Here is a 20,313-nt window from a genome sequence, read left to right as displayed (position 1 = left end):
TCGTAGATTTCATTCATGAAATCCGTGAGGGTAAGTCCTCAGAAGTTACACGTAAAAAAAGCAAGTGTAAAGTGGTTCATTGGCTGCAGAGGAAGAAACATTTTATCGTGGAGCTTCTGAAATGCAATATTTTTGTTTGGGAAAGGGAGGGAAGTTATTTTAAGAAATTTTAAGTAAGTTTTAAAGTTAAAAATTTTTTTTTTTAAAAGGGTTTTCAGAACGGTAGGTAGAAGGAGCAATTGTGGCTGTGTGAATGGAATGTGAGAATGAGTTATGTATGTATGTCCACATATATTCCTTTACGTATATGTATGTATGTTTTATATTCCTTTACTAATGTGTATGAATGTATGTTTTTAATTATGATTTTCCAATAAGTTACTTTCTCTGAAAGTCATAATTAAATAATACATTCATACACATAAGTAAAGGAATATATACATAACACGCAAAGGAATATATACAGACATACATACTTTCAGAAGCTCCACGATAAGAAATATCTTCCTCCGCAGCCTCTGGAGCAACTGTACCCATGCTTTTTTCATGTGTAAGTTGTAATGACTTGACCTCACTGAAAGCATTAATGAAAGCGGCGAATTATACTGTGCACGCGCTGCCTGTGCAGTCGCACGCGTTCTGCCTCTGAACCCCTTCGTTCAGAGGACAGGAAATGCCGGTTTTCCCCACATGCACTGTGCATGCTGAAAACCGGCATTTCATCCAGCCAGATGCGTAGGTACCCCGACTGTACTCGCGCATTTGGAAGGGAATTACTGGGCCAACATTTTACATGTCAATAAAATGAAAAATTTAACAATTGCACGACTTGCCTCCTCGCATCTGCGACTGAGGGTCCAAGGAGGTGCATTGCGCAAGAGGTCATCATCGTACGTATCCTCACACTGTTCCCTTTGGGGAACTGTATGAAGTGGTGGAAGGATTTATGGCCGTGATTAACGCTCATTCCGTGACCGTAACCATCTTTGAACCAGCCATTAGGGTGGTTAGTCCTATGGCGGGAGGGTTTTACGGGCTCCCACAACCCATCTGAGGTGGGGGGGGGGGGCCACCAACACCCACGGACGCAAGTATCCCGCTGGATGTCCACCCAGAATTTAAAGTTGGAGCTCCAACTCCACTTGCTGGGACTGTCTGGAGTGGGGTTCAAAACCCTACTCCTTCTGGCCCAGCGGCGGGGATGCTTACTGCTACGCAAAAGGCCCACTCCGCACAAAAGGTGACACCCATACGTTTCCTGCGCCTTTTCCCTCCCCGTGACTGGAGCCCTATGCTGCCATTTCACGTTGCTAATCGGATTGGGCCTTTGTCATAGTGGTAGGATCCCCGCCGCTGGGCCAGATCAGGGTAGGGTTTCGAACCCCGCTCCAGACAGTCCCGGCAAGTGGAGTCGGAGCTCCAGCTCTAAATTCTGGGTTGACATCCAGTGGGATATTTGCGTCCGTGGGTGTGGGTGGCCCCCCCTCCTTGTATAGCTTGTGGGAGCCCGTAAAACCCTCCCGCCATAGGACTAACCGCCCTAATGGCTGGTTCAAAGATGGTTACGGTTACGGAATGAGCGTTAATCATGGCCATAAATCCTTCCACCACTTCATACAGTTCCCCAAAGGGAACAGTGTGAAGACACGTATGACGACGACATTGCTAAATAAATAAATGGAATTAAAAAAATTCTTTTAGGGCTTTTAAAAGTCTTTAAATTGCTTTAATTCTGTTTAAAACTACTTCAGATTACTCAAAATAATGTAAACATTTTAAAAAGTTTATACAAGTTACCAAAATCTTCAAAAAACTTCCAAAAACCTATTTAAACTGCTGCTTTGCATGTAAAAATGGTTAGCAGCTTGACAGAAACATTGGGGGCGTGTCCAGTGAAACTGAGACCTCAAGGGGCGTGTCTCACTTGCACTGCACGCTACAGGCTTCGCGCTGGCTGCACTCCTGGGCGGCGTGACGTCATACGCTGCCCGGGATTCTTCTTCTGGAAACACCAATTCCAGGCGTCCCTGGAGCTGATCGGCAGTAGCGCGGGATAAGTGTAAATACGGGGCTTGCACGCGCTGCAAGCCCCGTTCTGGAATTTCTGGGCCAACAAAATATTCAGTTATGTGGATAGTCTGGAGAAGCTGGGGTTGTTCTCCTTAGAGCAGGGAAGGTTGAGAGGAGATTTGATCGCGGTGTTCAAAATCATGAGGGTCTAGACAGAGTAGATAGAGAGAAACTGTTCCCATTGGCAGAAGGGTCGAGAACCAGAGGACACGGATTTAAGATAATTGGCAAAAGAACCAAAGGCGACATGAGGAAAAACTTTTTTACGCGGCGAGTGGTTATGATCCGGAATGCACTACCTGAAAGGGTGGTGGAGGCAGACTCAATTGTGGCTTTCAAAGGGGAATTGGATAAGTACCTGAAGGAAAAAAATTTGCAGGACTACGGGGAAAGGGCGGGGGAGTGGGACTAGCTGAAGTGCTCTTGCAGAGAGCTGGCATGGGCTCGATGGGCCGAATGGCCTCCTTCTGTGCTGCAACTATTCTATGATTCTATAATATTCTACTTAAAGTTGCTGGTGGAAGTTCGGGGTCGATTTTCCCGAAGCTGTCGGGAAGAAGGCGGGACTACAGCTTTCGGGTTTTAGACCCGCCTACTACTTCGACGTCTGGCCAATCCGCGCGATTTCCCCTTGATTGACCTTGTTGAGCCCGCCCAGCGGGCTCAGCAGGCCAATTAAGGGCCACCCGGCAACAGGTGACATCACAGACTGCAATTTCATCTGTCAAGAGTTCTTGACAGATGAAATATCAGTGTTTCACAGCTGTTTGAAGCTGTCAAACACTGACAGTCCAAGTTCTAACATGAGTCCTTCTGCACAGACTCAGTTAGAACTCACACCGGCACTCAAAGCTGAAGGCTTTCACAGATCGCAGCCGTTCAGCTTTAAGTTCCGGCTGAGTGATGGGCTCCTGACGGCTACAGGAAGAAAGGCTGTTAAGGTAAGTACAGGTAAGTAAAAGTTCTTTACACACTTTAGACACACCAAACACACTTACCTTTGCACTCATCACTCACCTGAGCACCGACATCGCGACCCCTCCAACTCCTTCAACCCGATGACCCGCCTGCTCTAACCTGGCGTGGTTTGGAGCCGTTGGGAATCCCACACGAAACCCCTCAAAATAGGGATTAGGCTAAAAACTGCCTGTTAACAGGCAGTTAATTGGCACTAATCCCTTCCCGTCTGGTTTCGGCGGGTCCCAGTGCGGGGCGGGTACCCGCCCCCTCTGAAAGTTGCGTGGAGTGGGGTTTTAAGCGGGATGGTGTCGGGACCCCCGAATTCGGGATTTCCCCCCCTCCCCCCCCCCCCCCCACACGTCTGAAACCCCGCCTGTCGGCTCCACGAAAATCAACCCCTTCATTTTTCTTGCATCCTACTCCATATTCTGTGTGCTATGCATCCCATAATATATAAAAGCATCCTATAAGGGAATGTTCCTATAATTCTGGCAGTAATATTTTGAATCAGATTTGAGTTTGAATGCAATTCTCAACTAATAATCAGGCTTGCATACTCTATTTGAATGACCCCAGTACATATGGCACTGCACTGAAACAGAGCCTTAAGTTGTGAAGAGAAAGGCAGAACTGTAGGATCAGTTTTTCTTCCCCGAGCTAAATTTCACAGCATGCCACCGATGGCAGCCAGATATATATGAAAACATTGAATGTGAAAAGACTACAGTATTTTGCAATCAAACCCATTCTTTCCACAGACTGTGTGCAATACACCCTCTCCGGGACTCTATCCAAACCATTTAATCTCTTGAAGAAACACTTGGCAAAGTTTTTCTTGCACCTAAAAGTAATTCAAGCAAATCTGCAAGGTAGTTATCTAACTTTGTATGTATATCTTACCTTATTGATCCTTGACTGATTGATTTTAAAAAATATAGAATTTTGTTCCAACTACTGCAAGGATAGCTAAAACATGTCGTTTTTTGGGAAAAATAGAGAGATTCCTTGGAAAAGTAGAACTTCCAAATCCATATCCATTCTCATGATCGGTAGTAGGGTATCTTTGTTCACATGTTTGTCCATTAATTTTATTCTTTTTTTTTTAAAGAACACCTTACCCAGTGTGGAAAATAGTTGCTGCACACACACAGCCCTTAAACAATCAACTGAGCTGTAGTCTGGAAGAGGGAATTAAAAATGTTTTATCACCACAAGCACATATCTGGGACAGAAAAGAAGGCAAATGGTGTTTTTTTTTCCCCAGAGTGAAACTACCACTCAGGTTGAGATAAAGATCTATTGCTAGTAATTCTTTGTGAGAGAGGGAATTAGAGAATGGAAGGGGAGAGGGAATGCAAAAGGAAAGAACTAGTATAGGGATGGAGAGAGGGCAAGAGAGGGAATAAGAAGATAAAATGAGGAGCACATCGCAAAAGGAAATGAACAAAAGCAAAAAAATGCAGATGCTGGAAATCTGAAACAAAAACAGAAAATGCCGGAACACTCAGCAGGTCAATCAGCATCTGTGGAGAAAACAGACAACTAAAGAGAAGTGGCAGAATGGTCTGTAAAGTGCTTAAATGGAAAGCAGCAGATGTTTAAATGTCTGAAGTGATATTAACAAGACCATCCTTGAACACCAACCTGTTCCTATACCCCAACGCCGATACGCCTATTCCACATCGCCAGCATTTCCTGCTGAAGAGAGAGTGCGAGCTGTAGATAAGATCTGAAGTTATTAATGTCAATATTAAGGCAGGAGGGCTGCAAACTCTCTCATGGAAAAATAATATGATCTTCCTCGAGCTTGTATTGAGCTTCAATGGAAAAGTATAAAAGGCCAAAGAGAAAGACATCAGAGTGGGGAAATGTTGTGGCAAGTGACGGGGAGCTTGGGGTTGCACTTGCAGAGGTATTCAGCAAAGTGGTCGCCAAATCTGTATTTGGTCTCCCCAATGTATAGGAGACCCGTTGATGCTTGGGATGGGGAACCCTCCATTGGTATATTGTCTACCAGGGTGATCTGCACCTTTGGTGTCAATCTGATGTTTCTGTTCCCAGGCTCCTGGGCTGCCGATGCCAGTTTTTCCTGCTTCCATGTCTTTGCCCCCCCCCCCCTGCTATTCATGCTTTTTCTGTGTTTCATAAAGGTCTTTCATATCTCTCATTTGCCCCCTATTGTCTCATGCTGATATCACTTCAGCCACTTAACCAACTCTTGTTTTCCATTTAAGCACTTTTAGTGATCATTCTTTTATGTGTGCGTGTGTTTCCCTCCCCCCTTCCCTTTGATGCTGCCCATCTGTATTATCTTCCACTTCTGATAAAGGGTCTACACCTGAAATGTCAAATTGTCTGTGCTCACCATAGATCCTGATTGACCTGCTGAGTGTTTCCAGCATTTTCAGTTTTTGTTGCAAAATGAAATGATACATACAAGGAGTTAAAGAGAACACAAGAAATGGGGACAAAGGCAATGAGAGAAAGGATGAAAGAGGGAATGAGAAAGTGGGAATTGAATGAAAAAGGCTAGGAGGCATGTGAGAGAGGGAGAGAAGGAATGTGAGATGGAGATAAAAATGAGAAAGAGAGAATGTCTGAAGTAATGAGAGTTAGATGGTGAAAGGATGTGAGACAGAAAATGAGGATTTGCGACGAGGAATAAAAGCACAATGTAGATTCTAACTAAATGGTTAGAAACAAAGCATGTCAAAATAACAACAGAAAATGCTTGAAACATTCAGCAGGTCAGGCAGCATCCGTGGAGAGAGAAAAACAGAGTTAACGTTTCAGATCAATGACCGTTTGTCAGAACTGGATGTTAAAAGTCATACTGATTGGCTAGATTTCAGATTTTCTGGCTGTGACAGTGACAATATCAGTTAGAATGCTCGTATATGTTACATTTAAAACTTGTGGCTTTTTGCCAATACACAATTTATTTCTTCCTGAAAGGTTGACCACCCCTGGTGTATAAATGTTACAGTTTAAATATTAGAAAAATACAAAGTAAGCATTTCTTGTAACTAAAAGCTGGAACAAATGATTTGCTGACATGCCAGTTGGTGAACACAGGTGTACGTTGTAAACAAAGGAAAAAGTGACACTTTTAATGACTTGAATTTGTAGTAGGTTTGTAAACTAGCTCTTCAATGCTAAATAGTTGTTTTTAAGGTCATGATGACATGCTGAAAATAACTTTGACATCCTCATAGCCTTGTTTATGTGTTTTCTGCTGTAAAATACATAGCAGGGCAGTGTTTTTTTTCCACATAAGTGAATGTTTCATTTATTATGTTTGCAATTGACAGCCAAAAAGTCGACAAAGTTTAAAGACTGGTTGGACTGCAGCAACATGGAGGTCAAGCCTAATCCAGTTGCTATAGAGATCATGGCATACCTAGCCTATGAGACAGTGGCCCAGGTAATGTGCAAACTTTATAAAATGGAGAGTCCTAATAATAGATTAAATACATTTAATGTAAAATTGAGGGGGAAAAAAATCAGTGTGAATTTGCATCCTTGTTACAATGACTATAATGGGTATGGTAAGCCTAGTGGCTATGATGATGGATTAGCAACCCAGAGGTTATGTATTTTAATCCCACCATGATAAATTATGAAAATGAACTCCATAAATCTGGTAGTTTGTGAGCCGGCACTTGGCAAATGACGATGAAAAGCTGTTGTTTTTTTGTAAAAACGCAACTGGTTCACTAATATCCTTCAGGGAATGGAACCTGCCACTCCTAAACACTATTTGTTGTAGTAACTGAAACGATTAGTTACTATAATATACTGGTTGTGCACAAGGCAGTGAAATAGATATACTGTACACATATACTTGGATTGTCATCTTGCTCACGCTGATTGAGACTTGTTTTTTTTCCTGGATTGTTTCCTGTGTATTATGGGAAATTTGAACTATTTGTGAATAGCCAAACTAAACGGGACTCTTGTTAAGGTCTTCATGGAATGGCCATGTGTGCAAATAGTTTTTCTGGCCCATACTTATTGAAAGCTGATTTGACTATGTGTATAGTAATGAGGGGTAGGGCAGAAGAAGAAGGGTGTCATATTGTAACAAAGCAGCCCAATTTATGCTTACGCACATGGGAGTAAAAAGTCGGCCACTTGAATACAAAGTTTCAGGGCGGATTTGGGTCTCTTCTCAGTGATACTTTGCATTTCTGTGGTTCTAGTCCATTGTGCTGCTACAACGAGAATATAACAATTCTGAATCTGAATTTGGGTAGTTTAAGGGCAGAAAACTTTATTGCATAGCTCATATGAGATGGGCAAATTTCTTTGTGGTTGTGTGAATATTTCATGATTCAAATAATGCCACAATGACATTTCTGTTAAAATCCAACAATCAACTCTTTTTAAAAAAAAAACAATATATTTATTTTTAAGCTGGTCGACCTAGCCCTTTTGGTGAAGCAGGACATGGCTGCTAAAACTGGAGATCCATTTAATAATGCCAGATCGGCGACGCTTGCACATCACAATACTGCATTGCCTGAGGTAGGTACTTTAAACTGATTCAATCTTTTAGTGAAAGGGAATTTACTGCCCAGCTTCTTCATACAAGCACCAGTTTTCTCCCGTAGAAAAACCAACTTGATGCCAATTTTTCTTTTTAGCTGAATTTATATGTGTTCCAGTTTAGACTATTCCATAATGCTTCATGCTCGCTGCAAATCAGCTTCCACAGGTAAAACTAAGATCCATATGAATGGTAATTTCACTTATTGTGAAATATCTGGACAATGAGCCCTTTTACTATTAGCTACCAGAAATAATGCCGAATGCAACAATATACTAGTGATGTCTTTGAATTGGCAGAAAAAGTCAAGCAAGCAGACCATACAGTTCTGGCTAAACTACCAATCAATTTATTTGTTAGAAATAAAAATATACAGAGACAAGAATCAATCAGCAACTGAGATCACAAACAGTACATAACTTTCACATGTTAATCTGTTGGCTGAGTCCAGCATAAATCATTTTGATAGTTTCCTGTTAACTGAATTTTTTTAACTGAAGTTATGTGGGCTATTTTCATCTGCCGGCCGACTGTTTCTCACCTGAAAATTGTGCAATCAGCAGTTGATAATCAGGGGGACAACTTGGCTGTCCCATTGCACCAGGCTCACCTGATTCAATTTTCAGGTGGGATTGTAAATTAACAGTAAGGCTGCTTAAATTTGGAAATCTGGATACTGTGCCAGTTGTAGGACCCCGATTGTAATTTTCAGGTATGTATAGGTGGAGTGTGCTCCAGGAAATTTGTAAATTTTATTTTTGTGGGGCCTGGAGCAGTTCCTCCTGGGTCCACAAAAAAAAAATCCACCCACGACCAGCCCATCTAAGATCCCCCCCTACCCTATGAGTCGCCTCACAACCATTGCAGGCCTGATTCACCAGCCGGCTCAGCATGATAGCCAACCAATTTCCCTTCCTCTCACAACTCGCGAGGTCCAACAGAGCACCCGTTTGGCGCCCACAGCTCGCTGGCAGCATTTAAATGAGGCCTGAACATGAATATGGTATCAGGCCTCCCGATGCCGGCTTTGGCTCGACCAAATTCGTACCCGTTTGAGGCAGAAGTTGCCTTTCCTCCCCATGTGTCAGAATGGCTTCTCAGCATTGTAGAGTTCATACTCACTGCTGTGACATGGAACTAAACTGCTGAATCATGTGAACTAAAGAAATCACCAGCAACAATCATATTAATTCCCAGCTTTCACTGGAGATAGAACTGCCAGTCAAACCAAACTTCAGAGACATAAAAGGAGCCACTAAGCTACCTGATGTCAAGTACGTTCTTACACCTCCAGGACAAAGCAACCCTGCCTCAGTAGGTAAGAATTTGAGTAATAGGACACCTTTGATGGTACAGATAATGGCTCAGACTTTTTTTTTCCCAGTGGCAAACTCATATGCAGTGCCTGAGAAAACATTTGAGTCATTTTGAGACTGGAACATAGGAACAGCAGTAGATCATTCAGCCCCTCGAGCCTGTTCCGCCATTCAATTAGATCATGGCTGATCTGTATCTTAACTGCATCCACCTGCTATCTACAAGGTGAATCATCAACCTTTGCTGCTGGTACTCGTACTCTGGACAGGATTTATATATTCCTCACGTTTCTTGATGCATAAAGACAAAATAAATTATCTTCAAGTGCTAGAAACAGGAGCCCAGTTTTAAATTTGGTACACTTCTTGACCTAGCTGCAAATTAATATGTAAACAAAATATGGAATTTCTCATGAATGGAACCAGGATGGATCCCAGACCCCGTCAGTCAATATCAAATTCTACCAGTTTGAATGGCCCATATTATGACTATTGTACAGCCAGTGTTCAAATTCCCCAACTAAGTTAATTATTAGGGAGTAGATCCAGTCTAATTAGAAATCAGCTGGGTCATCCACAAGTAAAGCACTCTGCCACAATCTGCAGAATTTAAGCCTTGTAATTATCCACTTAGTCCCTGATCTTTTGCCATACCCTTTTAGGAGGCAAACAATTCAAACAAGATAACCAGGTACGTGGATTTATAAATCAAGCATAAATTACAGTAATATCTCTAAATAGCAATGTGTATGTGGGGTGGGGGTGGAATCAGAGTGAGCAGAAAGGTCATCACAGAAATGTATGAGTTGATCACTCATGTTCTGTACACTGCTTTAATCAGTTCCACTGCACCTTACAACTGTCTTCGATATGTTATTTACCACAGAATCCTTCCAAGCTGCTAAAAGCATTACTCCTAATAGTGTCCAGTTGTATTCAGGGGACGGTTAAGATTTTTATAGTGCAGCACTCATTACTTTCTCAAAAAGATCTGATCATCAATTGTCACGGTATCAGAAATTCCATGCTGTGGTCGGATTTTCAAGTGCAGGTAGTGCCCAACTACTCATATATTGAGATACGAACACCATCTTTGAGCTACATCAATCGCAAAGGATTCTTCATGATTTCTGTACAATGGTGGGCTTTAAAAGGGGTTGGGGCACGATTGTAATCTGTTACAATACCTGTTAAAGCAGTATCAGTTGAGGAATAAGTTAAATAAGCAGGTGAATTTATCAATTTGTGAAATAACCATGATGCATTATCCCTTCTCAAGCCTCTTCAACCCCTTTACAGCCTTTTACACAGTTAACTACACCATCCTCCTCCAGTGCCTGTCCTCTTGTCCAATTCGATGGGACTGCCATCGCTCATTCCATTCTTGCCTATCTGATCATAGCCAGAGTACCTCCAACAATGGCTTCTCTTCCTACCCGCACCATTACCTCTGGAGTCCCCCAGGGGCCTGTCCTTTAGCCCCCTCTTCCTTTTCATCTACATATTGCTCCTTGGTTACATCACCCATCGACATGGCATCAGTTTCCACATATATGCTGATAACACCCAGCTCTGCTGGTACACCACCACCAACAATCCCTCCACTTCCTCTGTGCTGTCAGATTGCTTGCCCGACATCCAGTCTTGGGTGAGCCACAATTTCCTCCAGTCACACCTTGGTAAGAATGAAGCCATGGTTTTTGGTCCCAATCACAAACTCCACACTCCTCCCAGCCACTGTCTCAGGCCAAACCAGACTATTCACAACTTCAATTCCACCCTGAACTGAGCTAACAAGCCCATATCCCCTCCATCACAAAGACTGTCTCCTTCCACCTCTGTAATATCAACGACCTCTGCCCCACCTCAGCCCATCTGCTCCTGAAACCCTCATCCGTGCCTTTGTCATCTCTGGACTTGATTATTCCAATGCCCTCCTGGTTGGCCTACTAATAATCCTCTACCCTCTGTAAACCTCAACTCATTCACAACTCCGGTTTTCACTGACTTACATTGGCTCCTGGTCCCCCAATACCTCAAATTCAAAGTTTTCATCATCGGGTTTAAATGTCTTGATGGCCTCACCCATCCCTATCTCTGTAACTTCCTCTGGTCCTATAAACACCGTACACCGTCCCCTGAATTCTCCGTTTCTCTGTTCTGGCCTCTCTTGCCCATCTCTCTTTCTCTCCGCAGCCGCCCCCACCCACCCACCTCCTCCCCCAACCATTGGCAGCCATGCCTTCAACTGCCTAGGTCCCATGCTTTCAAATTTCCTCTCTCAAGATCTCCACCTCTCCATCTTGTTCACCTCCTTAAAACCCACCTCTTTGACCTTGCTTACATCTCTGTGAAGCACTTGGGACATTTCTCCATGTTAAAGATGCTATATAAATGCACTTTCTTGTTGACAATGACAAAGAAGAAGCATTAGTTAATGTTTGTTCATCAGAACAAGAGATCTCTTGAACCATCTGTGGGAAGGCCCAGTGTCTGCTTGATATGATTCTGTGGATGTAGCCCCCATGCTAGCCCTATTCATTTTTCTCTCTCCTCTGTAAAGTGCTTTGAAAAATGTTCTCTGTTAAAAGCACTATATAATGAAAGCTCTGTTGTTTGATGCTCCAAGTTTAATTTCAGCGTGGTTTCCATATGTTTAAGGAGATAAACAGGCTGAAACTAGTCTCTTTAAGCTCTGAGATATTTTCCCTAACTCTAATCACACTGCAGAATGTGCTAACCCTTTTCTCAGACTGATGCCTAGCCACTCACTATCTGGATCACAGAAGGTTACGCAGCAGTCAGTGTGATGGCCAATATCACACGCAGTCTGGAGTCAAACAACCGTACATATCAAAGAAGAAACCTTCAGTACTCTCTAATCTTTGATTTTGGACTTGTAGAAAAACATAAAAACATAAGAAATAGGAGCAGGAGTAGGCCATTTGGCCCTTCGAGCCTGCTCTGCCATTCAATAAGATCATGACTGATCTTCTATCTCATCTCCACTTTCCTGCACTATCCCCATATCCCTTGATTCCCTTAATATTCAAAAATCTATCGATCTCTGTCTTGAATATACTCAACAACTGAGCCTCCACAACCCTCTGGTGTAGAGAATTCCAAAGATTCCCCACCCTCTGAGTGAAGAAATTTCTCCTCATCTCAGTCCTAAATGGCCAACCCCTTATTCTGAGACTGTGTCCCCTGACTCTAGACTCCCAGCCAGGGGAAACATCCTCCTCCCTGCATCTACCCTGTCAAGCCCTGTGTTAGATTTCTTAGTTCTTAATGAGATTCAAAGTCCGGTGGTAGATTTAGGTGATCTTTATTGCAGTACGTATTTGTTACATCCTCAGATCTTCATTACAAAAGAATAGCACATGCGGTACAAAATCAGTTTTATTTCTTACACAGTTTAACACACCCCCTTGCATGTCATTGGTTTGGCAGAATCAGCAGACCTGAGTAGTCATACTGTGATTGGATCTCTGGTGCAGCATTTTATATCAGCGTTTTATCCCTGGAGTTCACTACAGCGAGTGACTCACTGTTGCGTCCTAATTGGACTAAGGGTGGAACTCCTTTTATAGCTATACTCCTAATTAGGGTTGTTCCGTTTTTACTGAAGCATGATGTTCTGCACATACGCAGTTAGACTGCTGACAGTGGTTTTTCCATTGTCGCTCTCGGGTTACTTTGGGTCATGCGCTTGCGCGTTACAGTTTAAGCATACTAAAATTTATGTATCCCCTATCACCCTGTAAGAATTTTATATGTTTCAATGAGATCACCTCTCATTCTTCTAAACTCTAGAGAATATAGGCCTAGCCTACTCAATCTGTCCTCATAGGACAATCCCCCCATCCCAGGAACCAGGCTGGTGAACCTTCATTGCACTCCCTCTTTGGCAAGTATATCCTTCCTTAGGTAAAGAGACAAACTCTACACAGTACTCCAGGTGTGGTCTCACCAGGGCCCTATATAATTGCAGTAAGATGGCTTTACTTTTATACTCAAATCCTCTTGTAATAAAGGCCAACAAACCATTTGCTTTCCTAATTGCTTGCTGTACCTGCATGTTAACTTTCAGTGATTCGTGTACAAGGACACTCAGGTCCCTCTGAACACCAACATTTCCCAATCTCTCACCGTTTAAAACATAATCTGCTTTTCTATTTTTCCTACCAAAGTGGATAACTTCACATTTCTCCACATTATATTCCATTTCCCATGTTCTTGCCCATTCACTTAGCCTGTCTATATCCCCTTGAAGCCTCCTTGCATCCTCTTCACAACTTACATTCCCAACCAGCTTTGTATCATCAGCAAACTTGGATATATTGCATTTGGTCCCCTCATCCAAATCATGGATGTAGATTTTGAATAGCTGAGGCCCGAGCACTGATCCTTGTGGTACCCCACTAGTTACAGCCTGCCAACCGGAAAATGACCCGTTTATTCCTACTCTCTGTTTTCTGTCCGTTAACCAATCCTCAGTCCATGCTAGTATATTACCCCCAATCCCATGAACCCTAATTTTGTTTAATAACCTCTTGTGTGGCACTTTATCGAATGCCTTCTGAAAATCCAAATACACCACATCCACTGGTTCCCCCTTATCTATTCTGCTAGTTACAACCTCAAAAAACTCTAACTGATTTGTCAAGCATGATTTCCCTTTCATAAATCTGTGTTGACTCTGCCCAGTCCTATTATTATTTTATAAGTGCCCTGTTACCACGTCCTTAATAATAAATTCTAGCATTTTCCCTACTAATGTCAGGCGAACTGGTCTGTAGTTCTCCGTTTTCTCTCTCCCTCCTTTCTTAAATAGTGGGGTTACATTTGCTACCTTCCAATCCATGGGAACCATTCTAGAATCTATGGAATTTTGGAAAATGACAACCAATGCATCCACTATCTCTATAGCCAACTCTTTCAAAACCCTAGGATGTAGGCCATCAGATCCAGGGGATTTATCGGCTTTCAGTCCCCTTAATTTCTCCACTGAGAGCTCCACTGCCTGTTGATCTATCCTGTTGATCTATCAATTTTTGCCTCGTCACTATTTTAATATTGAAACCATTTAGCTATCCTGGCAGGATATTTTTTGATCGGTTTGCTGGGAGACAATATCCACATCTTTATAGGAGTCAAAGATCTAATTTTCTGGCTCATTGTGATGCATGAACAAGAACAGATCAATCACCCATTAATATTTCCTTCCATAGATTATGCACAGTCTGGTTCTATCCAATCTATTAATCTCTTGAAGAATGCTCCTTCACATTTTGACCTTCTCTCCTTATCCTGATAGACCCTCAAAAATAAATTAAGCAGAACTCCACAATATCTACCCAACTTACATCGTACATTATTCGTTCCATTGGATGATTGGCTGTCTGATTTTTCTGCCAAATAAATCTTTTGTGTTGTTACGATGGATGGCTTAGTGGAGAACAGTAGGTGGATTTATTTTCTTCCTAAACTGTTCAAACATCCACTAAAAGTATCGTTCTGCCTGGAAGCTAACACTACATTTTTAAAAATTTGCTTATGGGACCTGGGCATCGCTGGCAAGGCCAGCATTTATTGTCCCTCCCTAGTTGCCCTTGAGAAGGTGGTGGTGAACCGCCTTCTTGCACCGCTGCAGCCCATGTGGTGAAGGTACTCCCACAGTGCTGTTAGGGAGGGAGTTCCAGGATTTTGACCCAGCGATCATGAAGGATCGGCGATATACTTCCAAGTCGGGATGGTGTGTGACTTGGAGGGGAACTTGGAGGTGGTGATGTTCCCATGCGCCTGCTGCCCTCGTCCCTCTAGGTGGAAGAGGCCATGGGTTTGGGAGGCGCTGCCGAAGAAATCTTGGCAAGTTGCTGCAGTGCATCTTGTAGATGGTACACAATGCAGCCACGGTACGCTGGTGGTGGAGGGAGTGAATGTTTAAGGTGGTGGATGGGGTGCCAATCAAACGGGCTGCTTTGCCCTGGATAGTGTTGAGCTTCTTGAGTGTTGTTGGAGCTGCACTCATCCAGGCAAGTGGAGAGTATTCCATCACAGTCCTTACTTATATGATTTGGTTGGGATTACGGAAACGTGGCTCAAGGATGGCCAAGACTGGGAACTCAACATTCATGGGTATTCGATATTTAGGAAAGATAGGCAAAAAGGAAAGGGAGGTGGGGTAGCATTACTGGTTAAAGAAGGGATTAATACAATTGTAATGAAGGATATTAGCACTGATGATGTGGAATCTGTATGGGTAGAATTGAGAAATACTAAGGGGAAAAAAACATTAGTGGGAGTGGTATATAGACCTCCAAACAGTAAGGCGGAGGTTGGGGATGGCATTAAAAGGGAAATTAAAGAAGCGTGCAATAAGGGCACAGCAGTCATCATGGGTGACTTTAATGTACATATAGATTGGGCCAACCAAATTAGTAACAGTACTGTGGAGGAGGAATTCCTGGAGTGTTTACGGGATGGTTTCCTGGACCAATATGTCGAGGAACCAACCAGAGATCAGGCCATCTTAGACTGGGTATTATGTAACGAGAAAGGATTAATTAGCAATCTTGTTGTACGAGGCCCCTTGGGTCAGAGCGATCATAATATGATCGAATTCTTCATTAAGATGGAGAATGAAGTAGTTGACTCAGAGACACGGGTCCTCAATTTAAATAAAGGAAACTACGATGGTCTGAGGAGCGAGTTGGGTAGGATTGATTAGGGAATGTCACTCAAAGGGTTGACGGTGGATAGGCAATGGCAAACATTCAAAGACCGAATGGATGAGCTACAGAATTTGTTCATCCCAGTTTGGCATAAAAATAAAACAAAAAAGGTGACTCAACTGTGGCTAACAAGGGAAATTAGGGATTGCATAAGATCCAAGGAGAGGACATATAAATTGGCTAGAAAAAGCAATAATCCTGAGGATTGGGAGCAGTTTAGGAGTCAACAAAGGAGGACAAAGGGATTAATTAAGAAAGGGAAAATAGAATATGAGAGTAAGCCTGCAGGGAACATAAAAACTGACTGTAAAAGCTTTTATAGATATGTGAAGAGAAAAAGATTGGTGAAGTCAAGCGTAGGTCCCTTACAGTCAGAATCAGGGGAATTTATAATGGGAAACAAGGAAATGGCAGACCAAATAAATTCATACTTTGGTTCTGTCTTCACAAAGGAGGACACAAATAACCTCCCAGAGATGCCGGGGAACATAGGGTCTGATGAAAGGGTGGAACTTAAAAAAAAAACAGTATTTGTAGGGAAATGGTGTTAGGAAAATTAATGGGACTGAAGGCCGATAAATCCCCAGCGCCTGATGGTCTACATTCCAGGGTACTTAAGGAAGTGGCCCTAGAGATAGTAGATGCATTGCTGGTCATCTTCCAGAACTTGATAGACTCTGGAACGGTACCCATGGATTGGAGGGTAGCTAATGTTACCCCACTATTCAAAAATGGTGGTAGAGAAAAAGTGGGGAATTATAGATTGGTAAGCCTGACATCGGTAGTGGGGAAAATGCTAGAGTCTATTATAAAGGATGTAATAGCAGAGCACTTGGAAAACAGTGACAGGATCGGACAAAGTCAACATGGATTTACAAAAGGTAAATCATGCTTGACTAATCTACTGGAATTTTTTGAGGATGTAACTGGTAAAATAGATAAGGGAGGACCAGTGGATGTGGTGTATTTGGACTTTCAGAAGGCTTTCGATAAGGTCCCACATAAGAGATTAGCGTGCAAAATTAAGGCACATGGGATTGGGGGCAAGGTATTAACTTGGATAGAGAACTGGTTGGCGGACAGAAAGCAAAGAGTTGGAATAAACGGGTCGTTTTCCGAGTGGCAGGCAGTGACTAGTGGGGTACCGCAAGGATCGGTCCTAGGACCCCAGCTGTTCACAATATATATTAATGATCTGGACGAGGGAATTGGATGTAATATCTCCAAATTTGCAGACGACACAAAGCTGGGTGGGAGGGTAAGCTGTGAGGAGGATGTCGTGAAACTCCAGTACGATTTGGACAGGTTGGGTGATTGGGCAGAAACATGGCAAATGCACTATAATGTGGATAAATGTGAGGTTAGAGAAGGGGAAGTGCAAAGAGATCTGGATGTTATTGTGCACCAGTCGCTGAAGGTAAGCATGCAGGTGCAGCAGGCGGTTAAGAAGGCAAATGGTATGTTGGCCTTCGTAGCAAGAGGGTTCGAGTACAGGAACAAGGATGTCTTGCTACAGTTGTACAGTGCCTTGGTGAGAGCACACCTTGAGTATTGTCTGCAGTTTTGGTCACCTTACCTGAGGAAGGACATTCTTGCCATGGAGGGAGTGCAGCGAAGATTAACCAGGCTGATACCTGGGATGGCAGGAATGACGTATGAGGAGAGATTGTGTCGATTGGGCTTATACTCACTGGAGTTTAGAAGATTGAGAGGGGATCTCATCGAAACCTATAAAATTCTGGCAGGTCTGGACAGACTAGGTGCAGGAAGGATGTTTCTGATGGCGGAGTCCAGAACCAGGGGTCATAGTCTAAGGATAAAGGGGTAAGCCATTTAGGACTGAAATGAGGAGGAATTTCTTCACCCAGAGAGTGGTGAACCTGTGGAATTCTCTGCCACAGAGGGCGGTGGAGGCCAGTTCATTAAATATATTCAAGAAAGAGTTGGATATATTTCTTGAGGCTAAAGGGATCAAGGGATATGGGGAGAAGGCAGGGACAGGGTACTGAAATTGGATGATCAGCCATGATCTCATTGAATGGCGGAGCAGGCTCAAAGGGCCGAATGGCCTACTCCTGCTCCTATCTTCTATGAATCTATGCCTTGTAGATGGTGGAAGGGCTTTGGGGAGTCAGGAGGTGAGACACTTGCCACAGAATACCTAGCCTCTGGCCTGCTCTTGTTGCCACAGTATTTGTGGCTGGTCCAGTTAAGTTTCTGGTCAATGGTGACCCCCAGGATGTTGATGGTGGGGGATTCGGCGATCGTAATGCCGTTGAATGTCAAGGAGAGGTGGTTATAACTCTCGCTTGTTGGAGATAGTCATTGCCTGGCACTCCTGTGGCGCGAATGTTACCTGCCACTTTTGTTTGAGAGAAAAAGACATTTCAAGAATTTCATTAGAAATTGGTCGTGGGGCTAAATAATAGCCACAGACTAGAAATTCCAGCTTTGAATATCACTTTTGACTGACATTTGCCCTCAAGCTTCTCCTTCAGGGCAGGCATCTGCTTGTTGTCTATAATAAAAAGGAAAAATGGCCAAGGTGCTGTTCCCTCACCTCCTGCCAAGATAACCAAGTAGGCAAAATTGGCTAAGTCCACCGAAATGCCTGCAAGGTGCATCCCAACGGCCATCAAATTGAAAAGGATAATGTGACTGGGATATTAACTTGGAGGAGAGAGAATTTCACTGTCAGCATAATTCTCTGAAACATTGGAGAGAGAGAATTGCACTAAATGTTATTGCTATACTGCAAGTATATTTCTCCATTAGATACATTTAATCATTAAATGGATTGCTGATAGTCAATGTCCTCTTACATTTCCCAAAATAATTATAATACCTTAACAGGAACAAAACTACAACATTTTTAAGGTTGGTAATCATCTAACTAAGCAGTATATTTTTGCAAAAATAAAGTCTCCCATATAGAATGCGTAGTTATAATTAGATTTGAAATGACGTCCAGTTTATAGACAACTTAATAGTGTTTCAGCCTCTCAACAAAATAATTTTGCGTCCTTTTAGATACAACTTCAAGTTCAATCTGTCAGTTTGAAGTGCAATCCTGACTCTCCTGAGAATACACCCCCATCAACGCCGACAACCCCGGCATCAGCAGCACATCTTGTGTCTAAAACACATTCAGGAAATATAGGGAATGGAGGCATGGGGCAAGATTCCAGCAATACTAAAGCCAAAACTCGTAAGAGAAAAAAGGTTAGTAGATACTGTTTGCTCAATGAAACGGCTCTCTTACGCACTCTGTACCATGGTGCTGTGCTGTATAGAAATCATCATAGTCAAATATATGAACTGGGTTTTAGTTTTACATTTAATGCTTTGGTGAAATATTATCGACTTATCAGAGCAGTGCACTTATTTTGAATTAAGTATATAAAGAATAAAAGTAGGATTTGAGGATAACTTTGGCTCATCCAATTCTAATTGAAAGTTGACCTGCTCGGTAGTTTTTCAGACAAGCTATTTCGGTTATCTCATCCTAAACCTGAATCTGAAATTTCAGTAAATATCCACTGAATTTTGTGTTTACTGTTCTTGATGGCATTTTATCCCAAAGGTTGGCTCCTCTTGCAACTAAAGACATTGGAGTGAAATTGGTCTTGGGCAGTCGGGCGAAGCAGTTGATGATGAATCGGCAGCCCCCTTTTACATCCCGGCCGAGTTTATTTTCCAATGTGAAAAGAAAAATCAGCCTGGGTGTAAAAGGGGCCGATTGATTGGCTATCGCCCATTTTGCACTACCACCCAAGACCAATTTCACCCCATTAGATCTTAACCATTCATGTTATTAGACAACAGCAAGGTTTTTTTTTTACATATTGTAGTTTTGTTCAGCATTAAGTACTAGTTTAAGTCAAATACTGAAGTGACTAATTAGATAGTTGTGGATAGTCTAGTATCCTTTGCTAGGAGGGTGTTGGACTTTCAAACAAAGAGTCTGATTTCAAATTCTAGAACTGATGTGCATTATCCAACATCAGTATTCATTCAATGAGGTTTGATTCTGCTCAACTGTGCCATGAAATATGGTGGCACAGCCCAGCTCTGCAGATGGGTGAAAGGGAGTACAGTACCAGGATCATTTTTGCCACATAGAAATTCATTGCCTGTCAGCCGATCACAAAGCAGTATTCCCAAAAATTCAAAGTAGTCCAGGGTGGCAATGATTTGTTACTCTTCCAGCTAAACAAGGAAGCATGGGAGAAGTGAGGTATTGTTAAGGAGCAAATTGGAGAAGATAGATTTTGTTTTCAATTGTCTTAAAAACAGTAACAAAATCAATGCAAATTATTACAATTACAATTGTAGAAATCAATTTACTTTTGTGCGTTGTAAATGTATACTGATTTGTAATCTCTTCTGCCCCTTTTTCACCACCCCCACAAACTTTAGAAGTAGGCAATTTATATATGGTGCTCTGTGACATGTCATTATTATCTTCAAGGACAGTTATTTAAACCCGAGTGCACTATGCATAGATTTACTGATGCGCCATTGTTCTGTGGACTGGTGAGATGTTTACAGATCCATTGAGAGCCTCTTTCTGTTTTGGCATAAAATGGAACCAAGGAAATCATCACTGTACAGATTTCAATTGGTTTTCATCTTTCTTAAATTGCCATTCCTCATGCAACTTAGTGAGTGTTGTCAAACT

At 42.5% G+C, this 20,313-nt stretch overlaps 1 protein-coding gene across 20 annotated transcripts in view; it reads left to right on the top strand.

The window, feature by feature from the left end:
- The window catches only part of supt3h (SPT3 homolog, SAGA and STAGA complex component), a 637,210-nt gene that overhangs the window by 503,850 nt on the left and 113,047 nt on the right, over window positions 1-20,313 (top strand). For 19 of the 20 annotated variants that reach the window (XM_085997053.1, XM_085997051.1, XM_085997050.1 and 16 more), the window contains 4 exons: window positions 3,789-3,899; window positions 6,342-6,454; window positions 7,447-7,557; window positions 18,663-18,854. In XM_085997053.1, coding sequence (XP_085853179.1) covers window positions 3,789-3,899; window positions 6,342-6,454; window positions 7,447-7,557; window positions 18,663-18,854 — 527 coding nt within the window. The remainder of the gene's footprint in view (window positions 1-3,788; window positions 3,900-6,341; window positions 6,455-7,446; window positions 7,558-18,662; window positions 18,855-20,313) is intronic. The other variant, XM_085997059.1, reaches the window with a different exon arrangement.

Source organism: Somniosus microcephalus, chromosome 9 (assembly GCF_052327205.1).
Source record: "Somniosus microcephalus isolate GS21.2 chromosome 9, FLI_Smic_1.0, whole genome shotgun sequence".
Taxonomy (NCBI): domain Eukaryota; kingdom Metazoa; phylum Chordata; class Chondrichthyes; order Squaliformes; family Somniosidae; genus Somniosus; species Somniosus microcephalus.
This window is presented reverse-complemented; position numbering and strand designations above follow the sequence as displayed.